The sequence below is a fragment of the Ciona intestinalis genome, chromosome 5 (genome assembly GCF_000224145.3).
Source record: "Ciona intestinalis chromosome 5, KH, whole genome shotgun sequence".
Classification (NCBI taxonomy): domain Eukaryota; kingdom Metazoa; phylum Chordata; class Ascidiacea; order Phlebobranchia; family Cionidae; genus Ciona; species Ciona intestinalis.
Genome location: NC_020170.2, coordinates 3,164,620 through 3,179,024, shown reverse-complemented (window position 1 = coordinate 3,179,024; position 14,405 = coordinate 3,164,620). Strand labels below are relative to the sequence as shown.

Genomic DNA, 14,405 nt, shown 5'->3' with positions numbered 1-14,405 from the left:
TGTTATGTCACGGTTTTTTGAATGGATTTCCTGGATTTTGAATGCGTTTGCAGTTGGTGGTAGGTTTAATACCAGTTCTAGGTTGTTTTAACTTACAGTTTATCACAGAACGTGTCGCAAAGATATTTTCTTGTTTAGTTAAAATCATACCAGACATATAAAGCAGCGCAAAAGGTTTATTAGTATATAAATATCAGTTTATTAAGCATAAAGAGAGACGAGCAATCAGATTCAGTTTACCAACACAGAAAACCTACGTTTTGGTTATATTTAATTTAGTAGACAGGCATTTGGCAAGTTTTATAATGCAGCACACCTTCATAATTTTATTTAGATTAAATTCTAAGCCACCAGAATTATTAAGCAAGCTATTTAAGCATGGTCAATAGGTGTTCTGTAGTTGGACGTACTTCTGGCTATACTGCTTCTGGCTATAATATATTCTTTAACAACAAACAGACATGTGTTAATAATTCTGTCAGGAAGGAAGCACTAGTAAAATTTAAACAGCGACAAAGGTCTAAAGTTAGACACGACACTTAAGTACGAAGGGAGGCTATCGTGAGTTTGTTTGTATTATACAGTCTTAATTTATGATGTGCTGTATTGCCCATTTTTGGACCTCAAGGAAGAGCCTCTGTCCTGCATTAACAAAACAAAAAAACTCGAGTAGAAAATGGGTTATAAACAGCAGGACAGATCAAAAAAGGCATAAGCACCTTTGAGACAAAAGGCTAATGCTTGTGTTTATCCAATATCCTATATTGTTTAAGGACCGGTTTTAAAAGTCCACAACGGACATATCAATTAATCTACTTGTTGTTACTGCGGTGTTCTTTTGCTAGATATATATAGGCTGTCTTAAAAAACTTCTGTTTTAAGCCAAATACTATTTTCACTCAGAGACTGAGCCAAACTAAACTGTCGGTAAAACTTACTTGTATGCCGCACGTGGTTAAAAGTATCTCCTATCTGTTCAGTCATGCTTAAACATTTATAAAAAATATAAGATGTTGATAAAATAACCCTAAAAATAAGGTAATTTAACCGGGAATGGTAAATAAACTGTTATTTGATGCAAAAACTACAGCTAGACAGCAAAATCCATTCATAAAACCGTGACGTATAACAATGTATTATAATGGGCATTATTCGCGTCAACAGGCCTCTTATTTTCTGAGCAGTTTCGGTGTATTCCTAGGCCGTGTATTGAGTAGGCCATGGTTTCACATATAGAATAGTTTTTTTTTTATTTTTTTAGGCTTCTTATACGCCGCGACTGTCGGAAACGGGCGATTGGCTACCCTAACAGTTTCTGTATTGGCTTGCTGTCTGCTACCACCGCTTGTTCGAACATGTTGCATTTTTGCCATTTTTCCTATATTATGTTGCCTGCAATGTGACATTTTTTCAAGAGTGGTTACCATCCTTCTAACGCCTCAATAGTAGGGTTGTACGTATATAAAAAAAAAGTTTGAGACAGAATGCTCGGTTTGACACTTTTTATTCCACAACACAACAAAAAATGACAACAACTTGAAAGAACATATGTATTTAGGTCATGTACAACAGTTGACTTTTCAAACATAAAACGCCATCGATATAACTCGCAGCACGTTTATCACGTCTAAAGAAATCTAGAATGATACCCTGGCCTACCACGAAGTGTTCCAGAACTTACTTTGTACTCTACTTGTCTACTAGAAAAACATTATTTCAAACGCTTTAGGAAAACACGCCTTCGTTTAAAACTTTAAACAATATCGCATTTAACACAAATTTACATATGCTAAATATTTAACTAAATCAGTTGAAACAAAAACTTTGAAAACGAGAAAGTTGTTGAACAGGTTATAAAAAGTTAATAATTTCTCCGCGGTCGTATTTTCATCTCAGTAAACCTTAAGCCTTTACGACCACTCGCATGAATTTTTCTACGCCAGTGAGAATATCTTGTCCCAACTTTACATGGGTCGTAATTACCGTTCAGATTAGCAAATGTACAGAAGTTAAACCACCACCCCGCCTTTCTTGAATTTGGACATTTTTTCTTTGTTACAACGTCTTTTGTTGAAAATCGGTAACCATTACAAAACCGCATTGCATCTGAAATTCAATGTATATAGATGTATAAAAAAATGTAAAAGGTGTATAGACAACAATAAATGGTAAAACCGACCGTTCGTGAAGAAACAACGTTCCTCGCCTGCTACACTCGAATCAGAGCAACATCCTGCGGTGTTGTGATTAAAAATATTATTACAAATTGTAACACTCCCCACATACAAGACTTTTGTTACCTGCTGATAACTGTTCGCATCTGGTTTGAGACACATTAATAGATTTTGGACAGCGCCAGCGATTTCTTGTATTAAAACCACATTCTTCAGCTTTAGAAGGAAAATGGAGTGTTTCGTTTTAACATAGTTATATCTATATCCACGCTACAGCGTGACGCATATAACACAATTACCTTCTCTAAAACCGCTGATGTTAAGTCTGTATCGGTCGCTTTCTGGCCCAACCATGAAATTTCTGCAAACACATGATTACAATTTGGACTCTACCTGCTATCTTGGCTAAGCACAGATCTAAGAGTCAACGATCTCTCGTCTGATGCAGAAAATAGAAAAAAATCTCACGAATATTCAGCGACGATCTTTGTGTTGTCACAAGTTGTAATGTCTATCCGAAGTTCGTTGTCTCCATTCTTTGTCATTTCTCGTATATTTTCCAACCCTGTGTTATGTGGGAAGGTGGGGTGGATAAGAAGTTAAACATGTTAAGAATAAGTTACCAATCCAAAAGCTGGCAAGCTTGTTTCCAAATCCAGTTTTATAATCTACCCACACTCGATCAAAATCTGTTCGATTATCCATATTGCGCTGAATCACCTAAACGTGACAATTCAATGCGATAAACGAAAACGTTTGGTGAATTAAAAAGTATTAACCGTCCACCCGCCATCGCGATTTTCCAAGTCACAATAAACTTCCAAATTAGTGCTTCTGTTCAAGTAAATATTGTACAAGCCATTTCTTCTGTGGCCGAAACTATATAGCTGGTAGCAGTTTTCTAGTAGAAATATTACAAAAGTATGAAAATAACGCATCTATCAAAAGCACTTCAAAGTAAAAAAATGCTATTTCACCTGCTTTCATGTATGCCGTCCAATGTACTGTGAGTAAAATGTTTTCCCATCCAGAGTCGAGATCTGTGCGCAATATTTCAACCAAGAAACTATATTTCTCCACTCGTTTGACAGTAAGGTTGAATTGATGTGGTAGAGACGAGTCACTCGGCTTCACAGTAGCTTTCACGTAAATAGGAACTTCATTTAAACACATTTGGTACAAGATGTTCACCAATCGTGTTGGTTTGGTCGATTCACTCCAAACTTCATTACTTCCGCGAGAAAAGTCTGCAACTGAGGATTTTAATCTGCCTTTACAAATATCTTTCGCAAGACAAGATATGTTACTGCGTTATTTGACACAAACTGAAAGTAGATATTACACACTTCAATACAAAGTGCTACCCTGTACTTGGCTATAAATCTGTTGTGTATTAGGTACATAGTTCCTAGAAATACCTTACCTGCAACGACGGTGTTTTGTAAGCTACATATTACCAAACAATACTTTATAAGTTTCTTTAGAGTACATAAGTTACAGAACAGCATATTTATTACAAACTACAACGTAAACTAAAGCATACCCAAAGACACTCCAGCAGTCAGCTCGTTTTGTGAGATAAACAAAAGATACGTCTTTTAAGCTAAGCAATTAATAACATCGTGTATGTAACTCGTGCCCTATATAACGTCACGATACAATTCGTTGCCAATACCACGGACTGTACGTGTTGTGCGTAAACCGACAGGTTCCATTTAGAATACATGTAACTTATTTATCTTTGCGTTGCGGGGCAGTGGCAGTCTTTATAACACCATTGTATTTTCCCACACCTTTGTAAACGATTATTATACAGTTGTTTTTAATGTATATTGTTGACAATTTCGAAAATCCATTAGCGACCACTGGGTTAAAGCAATTGCCGTTAAGTGTCGAAGGACACATATTTTTACAAATGTTAAACAGTCAAATCCCGCAGACGGATAACATCTATGCCAGGGCAGGCGAGTTCACCTTTGTATCATGGCCGGGTTATAATATGGTCAATTTACAAAACAACAACACAGTAACAATATATTGTACGATTGTACGAAAGCAAATATAACGAAAACTAAACGACCAACAAAAAAGCAAACCGAAGCCATGTTTCTGTACAGATACATAACAAGCTAATTTCGTGGCCGTATTTTCATTTCAATAAATCTCAATCCTTCGCGAAGACCGTTAGGCGATCCATTATTCCGCCAAGCAGCATATCGTATCCCAACTTTACATGGGTCGTATATGGAATTGAGACTGGCGTAGGTACAAGACTTATACCACCACCCTCCCTTTCTCCCAATGGGGCAATGATTACCATCGGCACGCATATCCTTAGTGGAAAACTGGGTATCATTACACCACTTCATTGCATCTGAAAACACATGTAATCAAATACAGTGTCCCTGTTGAAATACCAAGCTTTTGCGAAATACTTGAATCTTAAGTTTAAAAAAACAAATTAATAAGAACTCACCTCTTGTATGAAAGCAACGTTGGCCGATTAAAACGCTTGAATCATAGCAGCAACCTGAAGTACAGCGTTTACAAATGTAAATTTAAATCATTACATTATACGTGAATGTGTTTGTTTAATACAGTTTTTTGAAAGGTACTAGGGCAAGACATGCCAGGTGACGTTAGATTTGAACTCTTAAATCCAACTCCGAATAATAAACATATATATTGAACATAGCCGCTCAAATTTACAGTTCACAATAAGCGAATAGCGTATGGCTCTATTTAGAAGAGGTATTTTAGTTTTATGTTATTTTCAATAATTGAAACCAGAAACAAAACAAAGAACATCCTTAAACACCTTTTGGATTCATTTCGCATAAATTTTGAGAAATATTTGTGTTTCCACATGGCCAACGAACACTCGATCCACCCACGAAACCGCATTCTCCTTCTATAGAAGAACATTGTTATAAGTCAGAATGTTATTCCAAACGCATGAATGTAAACTATTTCAGTCATCAACGTCAGTTGCTGTAAATGACCAAAACCTATCTCAGTCGTTATTTCAATCGGCAACGATAGTCGTTATAATTTATTTAACTTATTTCAGTCCGTAACAGGAGTTATTATAACACAGGTGTCCTGTTTTACACTGCGTGTCCGCTTACGATTTTCCACATGTAACTTTTTGGGTGATTACTAATTTGCATTATTCTGGGAGAGATTTTTTAACTTAACATAACTATAGTACTCTGGGGAAAGATAGGACACCTTTAGCACATACAAGTATCCTTAGCACATACAAGTATCCTTATCACATTTTAAACAATTAACAACGGTGTATGGGAGTCGTGGGAACACGTTTTTTTTATTATTCTTTAAACGTTCTTTGTTTACTACTAAATGGAGCGAAACTAGAATAAAAAAGGGTCCCATCTTCCCCCACCCTTATACAACAAAATGCTTACTACGACTTAATGCACATAACACGTTATACCTTCTGTAATGCCGCTGAGGTATAACCTGTACCTGTCGTTTTCTGGTCCAACCATAAAATTCCTAAAAGGGAATATAAATATTATAACCATTAAAATGTAACATCAACACGGCCCACGGCTATTAAGCCGTAAAGTAAGTTTAGTCATCTGAAATTCAAACATTTTGAGCAAACTATTCTTACGAATATTCAGCCACGATCTTTGTATTGTTACAAGTAGTTATGTCTATCCGAAGTTCGTTGTCTCCATTCTTTGTCAATGCTCGTATATTTTCCAACCCTAAAAACTAGAAATAATAGGGTGGGGGAAGATGGGACACATTTTGTCCATTTTCAAGTCCCTTTTGGCAGTAAACAAAGAACAATAAAATAAATTTAAAACCGTATTCCCATCACGACTCCCATATTACCGTTGTCAGGATATTTAGATATTAGGTGCTTTTAGATATTAAACCGACTTACCGATCCAAAAACTCGCCCTTCTGTTTCCAAATCCAGTTTTATAATCAATCCAATTTCGATTAAAGTCTGTTCGGTTGTCTACTCTGCGTTGAATCACCTAAACATAAGGATTTAATGCGATAAACGAAAACGTTTGGTGAATTAATAAAGTTCTAACCGTCCACCCGCCACCGTGATTTTCCAAGTCACAATAAACTTCCAAATTATTTCTTCCGTTTAAGTTAATATTGTACAACCCATTTTTTCTGATACCATAATTGTACAGCTGGTAGCAGTTGTCTAAATAAATCAATAAACTCATTAAAGAATGAAAACGCGTCACAGCTTTTACACCTTTACAGAATAGTCCATGAGCATTGAATAATATTATCCAAAAGACAATCTTTTAAAATACAACATTTGTTATATTTTGAAACCTTATCAATTATGAGAAAAATAGCACTATCTATGATATATGTAGCTGATCACAAACTGTATATATTATACTATGCACCTGCTTTCATGTATGCCGACCAATTAATTGTAAGTAAAATGTTTTCCCATCCAGAGTCGAGATCTGTGCGCAATATTTCAACCAAGAAACTATATTTCTCCACTCGTTTGACAGTAAGGTTGAACTGATGTGGTAGAGACGAGTCACTCGGCTTCACAGTAGCGTTGACGTAAATGGGAACTTCATTCAAACACATTTGGTATAAGATGTTCACCAATCGTGTTGGTTTGGTCGATTCACACCAAACTTCATTCTTTCCGAGAGAATATTCTGTGTGATTTTGTTTATTGTTTTACTCAACATTTTCCTTTTTTTGACATACAGGTACGCTATTGAAAATTAATTGAAACGAATATAGTTCCAATGCGACACGTCACGCAGTCTGTGTATATGCGGTCCTGAAACCCTGTGTTAGTTTACAATTATAGATTACCTGCCATGACGCTGTTTTGTAACCAGAAGATTAAAAGAAAATACTTCATAATTTTTCTTAAACTAAAAACTTGTATAACTGCAGTCCGAGAGAAACTCCGGCCAGTTTTGTTAAGGTTGTCAAAACAAAATAAGCAGGCGGTGTTACGTGCAGGGAAATCGTGCACGACGTCCTTCTACGTCATCACGGTTCTGCCATATTACAAGGAATTAGTCAAGTCAAGTTCTGTCGGGTTTATACAGCAGTGACTGCAAACCGACATAGGCATATTATTATATTATTACATTTATTGGCTTAACATTTATTTTTAAAAAATGTAGAAACGATAAAAAAATAAAAAAGGAATACAAAAACTAATAAAAGACAGAAGAAACATACTTAAAAATATATATAAAAGTAATATATGGAGACAAACCATGGACAAAAAATAGAAATAAAAAAACCTGAAACCAAATTGAAAAAAATAACAAAATGTTGACAAAACAACAAATCAACTTGTCTTGCTGTATTACATAAGAAATGTTTTTGAAATAAACTTTTTTACAAGAATGTCTATTTAATTATAAAAATAATTATAAGAATCTTGGTTTTACAGCGAAGATTCCAACCACGCCCAGGAGGCTGCTTCGTTTGTGGTCGTTGAGGTTTTTTTACCAGGACCTCTCGCCAGTAGCCCTAATTATACCTGGTTACTTAGATCTCCAAATGGAATAGAAAGGCAACAACGGATACGATGAGAACTGCAACCTGAACTGACCGTCTTATAAACTGACTTACACCTCATAACACACCGTCTGAAGCCCTAATTGTACCTGGTTACTTAGATCTGCTAAGCAACGATCGACGCCACACAACAGTTCTAAGTATTCGAAGCGCGGCGAGAGCGCGAAACAGAAACGCAACAACAGATACGGATGAGAACTGCAACCTGGACTGACCGTCTTATAAACTGACTTACACCTCCCAACACACCATCGTTATACGTGGCTTACCGCGTTGAAAGGCGTACTGCGAGAAATTGTACACAGGACACAAGAAATTGGACACGACACACACTTCTGACTTGGCATTGGCTAATCCAATGATTTAAAACATATAAAATATATAAAAGGGGTGAGCTGTAGCACCTAACCATTCGCACCACATTTGTTTTGTATATGTTTGTTTGTATGTATGTAACGTTTTAGTGTGGAATAAAGTGTTAAACTGTCAATTCTGAGTCACCATGGCTGAACAGGGTAGCTATAAAGGTCCATTTTTAAGGTAGGTTTTTAACTGGAGGATAAGTAAAGAACTTAAATATTTTTCAAAGGAGCCCCAATATTTAGGTGGGCACTCAGGGTTACTGCCACATCATAGGAGTAGAGGTTACGTGCTGTGTAGATTACGAACACGCATAACATGTTTACGAAATCAATTCCCCTTCATTGGCATTTTTGCGAAAGAAAAGCAAAAGAATAAAAACGAAAATAAAAACAGAGCTCCGCGCAATGTAACGTATAGGAAAAACATAACGTAAAACATACGTAAAATAAAATAGGAAAAACATAACGTAAAATAAAAAAAGGATCGCCAGCGAGTAAAAAAGACAAAAAATGCGTGAAAAATCGGTAACGAACGCAAAAAAGCAAAATTGCCAATGATTGAAAATTAATACGCATATCATGTATACAAAAAATGTCCGACACGTCATGCAAGCCTCTTGTTCGCCGCAATGACAACCCCATTCAAAGAACCCAACATCAAGTTAGACAATATTAACCGTCACAGATTTGGAATTTTTATTAGCAATGTTAAGATATATACCCCGGTACACATTTTAACTGTAATCCCATATAAACCCAGAAAAAATGACGTCACTGCAGTGACGTTACAGAAATTTCAACACCATCATGGCTTTATCAGAATGTACAGTTCAATTCGTGTATTAAGTGTGCGTGTGTTTGTTATCAATACAATAAACAACAACATCCCCCAACACCACCATACCCCACCCCATACGATAAGCACATTAACACACCATTCTCTATGGGCCAATATAGGAATAATAATAAATATTAAGCACGCAGCGAAATCGTCGCAATTTTCGCCGCCGCAAACCGTCGCAATAACTCATTTGTTTACGAAGTGGGGCAACTGCATAAGAACGGATTTGGGAGCTGACTATATCTTGCTTTGCTTTAACGCAAGATTGATCGAACCGAGTGATCTGAGGAATCACTTTATCCGCCGCAACAGCGTCGAGTTTGCGTCGCATATTCGCGCGCTTGTTGTCGATTCAAAAAAGGAATGACAACAAAAACTGACACCTGGAAAAATATTTTTTGTTAAGAGTTTTTAAGGGGCCTAACAGGGGGCTAACATTTTATTACTTTTTTATCCCTACCCTAGTCGCAGGTTTGGCGCCTAATTGTTTTGCAGTTGGAACCCACCAGCTTTCGCTGACCGGACTTTTAACCAACCGGCGTGTTGGAATATGGTTTTCGCAAACCAGGCACTGCTTGTTTGGCCTTAGTGCAATGACACGTGTTGTGTCGGCCGCGGGTGCAGTGTCCCAGTTCTAACTTAAACTTCCTAACAGCGATCCCTAGTTATAGCGATGTCACTTCTATCTATCTGATGCCGACTGTCCGGCCTTGCTGATAAGTGACACCAGGAGGATGGGTTAAAGTTTGAGAAAATCTAACCTGCGCGCACCGTTCTTATGCAGGTTGTTTACACACACACACAAACACGTAAAGAAATAAAACCCAAGATTCCCAACCACGTTACATTACTAACGTGTACAAAGGTGGACTTCTAATCTTTAATCTCCGTATACTTCCCCACCCCACACCACACATTTATAGCTTACCACATAAACGTTCATTTTTAAACAAGCATTCAATAAGTAAAATGGACTTTTATGCTACAGCTCACATAAGTTATTATTTACATCGACTAAGAATAAATCTTAGTCTGGTATGCTATGGCTCCATCTTCGTTCTTGAGCTTTTCGTTCCATCTTTGTCTTTTTTCTGTATAAGTATTTAAACGTTATATTGGTTGCTATTTTTGCTGCTTTATACTTAATAAACAAAATACGAACTATGTGCACAGCTCTTTAAAATGTAAACATAAGAATTTTCATATTTTTACCATCTCTCAATGTAGAGTTTGTTTAGGTTCGTTTAATGTAAACAGCATTGGCAATGTATGTTTTAATATTGTAAACGCTTGTTTAACATGCTATAATGAAAGCGCAAGTGCTAAGACCAATACTCATTTTCCTTTTTTATTCGTTATTTTACAACAGATTGATTTAATAACTTATGACGCTGCGAAATAAGTTGAACAAGTAAAACGTGCTAACCGAGTAAAACGTGCTACATACCTTTAAGCATTTTCTTCCTCCGGTAGTTCTTTCGTTTCCCGTATTTTTTTATCTTTATTTGCCCATAAAACCAGCCGAGTGACGTCATTTGTAGTATGACGACATACCTGTGACGTAAAAATTAAGTTGAACATATTATTTTTTATAATGCAATCATATATTGGTATGAATGTAAGTTATTCATCCTCGCGTGGCGGGAAAACGACAGTCGTTCTAACGCGAGTGTTCGGTTTCATACACCTCGTGCCCGCTTACTTTATGAGTAAATTCATTACAATACTGCTTGAAATTACTGTTTAAACCCAACGCAAACAAACGACAAATGTTGCAACAGTTGTACGAGTACAGTGGTCAAACCGTACCAAAACATTATCAGCGGTTCACAGAAAAAGCTTCGTACCAATATACTCGTATATAGCGGAGTAGATGGCGTAGTGTCTGCATCTGTAATGTTAAAACATTTATTAGTTTGAATACAAAATGTTCTTTTGGCATGGGTAAAGCCAATTTGTATACAGTACTGTGGGGTAAGATGGGACTCCTTTAGCACATAGAATACAAATATTTATTCTGATTTTTTTAAAAACAATTAACGGTCTACGAGAGTTATGAAGGTATATACGGTTTTATAATTCTTCAAATGTTCTTTGTTTATTACTAAATGAACCGAGAAAACAGAATAAAAAGGTGTCCCAACTTCCCCCGCCCTACTATAATATGCTTAGTTTACAACAGCGACAACGTAGAAACACTCTGTTCTATGATAAAGATACGAACTCACTTTTAACGTTGCAAATCCAAAGCTGCATCGGCGGTTGTCACTCGAGCCATCTTCATTCGTGAGCGAGATAACATTGTTGTGATTTAACACAAGACTTCAGTATTGCTTAGTGCGATTCAAATAATTCAAAATTTTTAATGAATTAATTTTAAATTAGCCAGCTGTAAATCAAGCGTTCAATATTAATACAACAACTTAATATACAAATTGCTGGCATATTACATATAGTCAATGCTAAAATGGCCATTCATCATAACCTATTCCTACATGCCTTCACTTGACTACTTAACAACTTTCTATTTCTTAACTACTCTTCCAAAACGTGGCAGACCAAATGAACAAACCCCGCCCTAACTCATCAGCGCAAAAATGAAAATGTGCTGAACACGTGGAAAGCTGGAAGCTGATTGGTTAACTCCTAGGAGCAACAACGAGAAGTCGTGACAAAACGAAGCTTAATTGTTTTTCGCACAAATTCCAAGTGCCTTTATAAAAAGTGTTGCCTTTACAAAAAAACGAGTTTGCGATTCTTGTAAAAGGAATTGATAGGTAGTAATGTATATGTAGGTAGCACTGAAATCTATTTATAGTAACAGCGGATTGCGTAGGATTACACCAATAATTATACGAAATGCGGCTTGTGTAAACACGTAGTAAACAAGTCACGCTGCTGATGGTTATTCGTTTGCAGACTCCACGAAACATAAGTTACAAAAACTATACAAATATGCAAATACTTAACATGGAAGTTTACTAATGATGTAAAAGGAGTCCTAAACTTTGTGTCAATACATATTTCATGTTATTTTGGTGTATCGTAATACGTTTTATTTAATTGTCGTTAAACAATAGAATATTGGGTAATGCAGGTAACATGTCTTGAATACACGTTTATTGCTTCTTACTTAACTATCGTGTAATACACCAATTCTGTTCATTTAGAATATAACCTTATTCAGTTTGTATTCAGGTTCAGAATTTTAACTTCGTTAACATAGTATTGTGGGGTAAGATGGGATACCGTTAGCACCTATATATCCCACATTTCCCGATCGTGTTTCAAACAATTAATAACGCTTTTTTAAAGCCGCGGGACAACGGTTGTTTTCTCCTGTAAAAATTTTTTTTAACGGGATGCGAGAGACACACACAAATTTATTGGCTTTCCTCAATCGCAAAGATGAAGAAATAAATGTAAAAACGAGTCACGTACAAAGAGAAACACAAAGATTTGATAACGATTTCCTATATAACAGTTTGCTTTAAATGTTGTAGAAGTTGGGAAACGAAATATATAGTAGGGTTGGGGAAGATGGGACACCTTTAGCACATAATATACAAATATCCTAATCGTGTTTTAAACAGTTTACAACGGTCCATTGAAGTCGTGAGGATACGGTTTTGTATTTCTTTGAATGTTCTTTGTTTACTAGGAAGTGTGACGAGAAAATTGAACGAAAAGTTGTCCCATCATCCCCCACCGTACTATATATACAATTTATAACAAAGCACATTTTAACGGCGTCGGATTTTCATCTCCGTAAATCGAAGACCTTCATAAAGACCCTTAGGACCATGATTACGCCAATAAGCATACTGCTCCCCAATTTTACATGGATCGTATTTTCCATTCAGACAGGCGTGTGAGCATGAACGAAACCACCAGCCTGCTTTTCTTGATAAAGCGCAACTGTTACCAGCCGAATCCCTTGTAATAAACTCACGTGTATTCGTCCGTCTCATTCCATCTGAATTCAACCGGTTTTAATTCAAAAATAAATTATAAATATTGTATAGTAGAGTGGGGGAAGATGGGACACCTTTTTATTCTATTTTCTCGTCGCATTTTGTAGTAAACAAAGAAAATTCAAAGAATTATAAAACCGTATCCTCACGACTTTCGTTGGCCGTTGTTAATTGTTTAAAACACGACCAGGATATCTAAATATTATGTGCTAAATGTGTCCCATCTTTTCCAACCTACTATATATAAGCTTGCTTCCACCGCAGTTTGGCCTGACGTATATATATACGGCGAGACTTGAGGATATCTCGCGTATTTTTGGCAAGCCTGGTAGCGACGTATATCCTAAATTTATACACTGCAATAGGCTACCTGCCGAATTGAAACACTGAACTTCATCTTTAGTCGCAGTAACATCATAGCAACAACCTGTTAAAAGTTAAATTGAATTAATACAAAATCCATAATACAGTAGGGTGGGGGGAGATGGAACACCTTTTAACTCTATTTTCTCGTCCCATTTAGTAGTAAACAAAGAACATTCAAATAATTTTAAAACTATATCCTCATGACTCTCATAGACCGTTCTTAATTGATTAAAACACGATCAGGATATTTGCATGTTATGTGCTAAAGGTGTCCCATCCCCCCCATACTATATAACATTTGTCAAGACTTGTTTTAAAGAATAGGAAATAAACAAACCACAGAAAAGGCACTCTTTATATACTTGACCCAAGTATTTTAATAAGACAAATGTTTAACTGAATTACCCACATATCCAAGAAGAATGATTAAAATTGATTTGCACCGTGTATAATTTAAGTAAAATATTGAAATATATCTTTGCTTAAATACGTTGTGAACAACTTAATTACCAGCTGTTTTTTCGACACAATCCTGTTCAGAAATTCCATTCTTTCCACATGGCCAACGAGCACTCGAGTTCCTATAATCGCATCCCACCCCCTGAAGTAGGTCACATAGGCAACGGTTGGAATTTACTTTGTTGCGAATGAATGAATGTAAGAACGAACAGTGAAAGTACAGCATACCTTGTTGGTGTTGATAACCCGAGATGTTTAATCTGTATCTGTCACTCTCCGGACCGACCATGAAGGTACTGCGGAAATTGTTAGGTTAAACTATCATTGAAATACTAAAACAAAATGTTTTCTCACGAGTAATCGGCCACGATTTTGGTATAGTCGCAAGTTGTCATCTCTATCCGAAGTTCGTTGTCTCCATTCTTTGTCATTTCTCGTATATTTTCCAACCCTGTGTTATGTGTGAGGTGGGGTGGATAAGAAGTTAAACATGTTAAGAATAAGTTACCAATCCAAAAGCTGGCAAGCTTGTTTCCAAATCCAGTTTTATAATCTATCCACACTCGATCAAAATCTGTTCGATTATCCATATTGCGCTGCATCACCTAAACATGACAATTCAATGCGATAAACGAAGATGTTTGGTGAATTAAATAAAGTT

General features: G+C 36.3%; 1 protein-coding gene and 2 long non-coding RNA genes across 3 annotated transcripts in view; all 3 read right to left on the bottom strand.

Moving 5' to 3' along the window:
* Positions 1-1,781: 1,781 nt before the first annotated feature.
* Positions 1,782-14,405, bottom strand: part of LOC101241969 (fibrinogen beta chain-like) — a 17,659-nt gene continuing 5,035 nt past the window's right edge. Inside the window, exons 4-16 of the mRNA XM_026834579.1 lie at positions 6,094-6,190; positions 5,815-5,911; positions 5,632-5,693; positions 4,993-5,085; positions 4,651-4,704; positions 3,152-3,427; positions 2,954-3,075; positions 2,798-2,894; positions 2,643-2,739; positions 2,474-2,535; positions 2,301-2,390; positions 2,180-2,233; positions 1,782-2,106 (exon numbers count right to left, since the gene is read on the bottom strand). Coding sequence (XP_026690380.1) covers positions 1,862-2,106; positions 2,180-2,233; positions 2,301-2,390; positions 2,474-2,535; positions 2,643-2,739; positions 2,798-2,894; positions 2,954-3,075; positions 3,152-3,427; positions 4,651-4,704; positions 4,993-5,085; positions 5,632-5,693; positions 5,815-5,911; positions 6,094-6,190 — 1,446 coding nt within the window. The 3' untranslated portion in view covers positions 1,782-1,861. The remainder of the gene's footprint in view (positions 2,107-2,179; positions 2,234-2,300; positions 2,391-2,473; positions 2,536-2,642; positions 2,740-2,797; positions 2,895-2,953; positions 3,076-3,151; positions 3,428-4,650; positions 4,705-4,992; positions 5,086-5,631; positions 5,694-5,814; positions 5,912-6,093; positions 6,191-14,405) is intronic.
* Positions 10,400-11,255, bottom strand: LOC104265728. The gene is made up of 3 exons (XR_717262.3): positions 11,174-11,255; positions 10,755-10,836; positions 10,400-10,499 (listed from the first exon to the last, which is right to left on the bottom strand). It is a non-coding gene; the product is annotated as an uncharacterized LOC104265728 (long non-coding RNA).
* Positions 12,617-13,874, bottom strand: LOC113474250. Its single transcript, XR_003395918.1, has 3 exons — positions 13,796-13,874; positions 13,290-13,346; positions 12,617-12,921 (listed from the first exon to the last, which is right to left on the bottom strand). It is a non-coding gene; the product is annotated as an uncharacterized LOC113474250 (long non-coding RNA).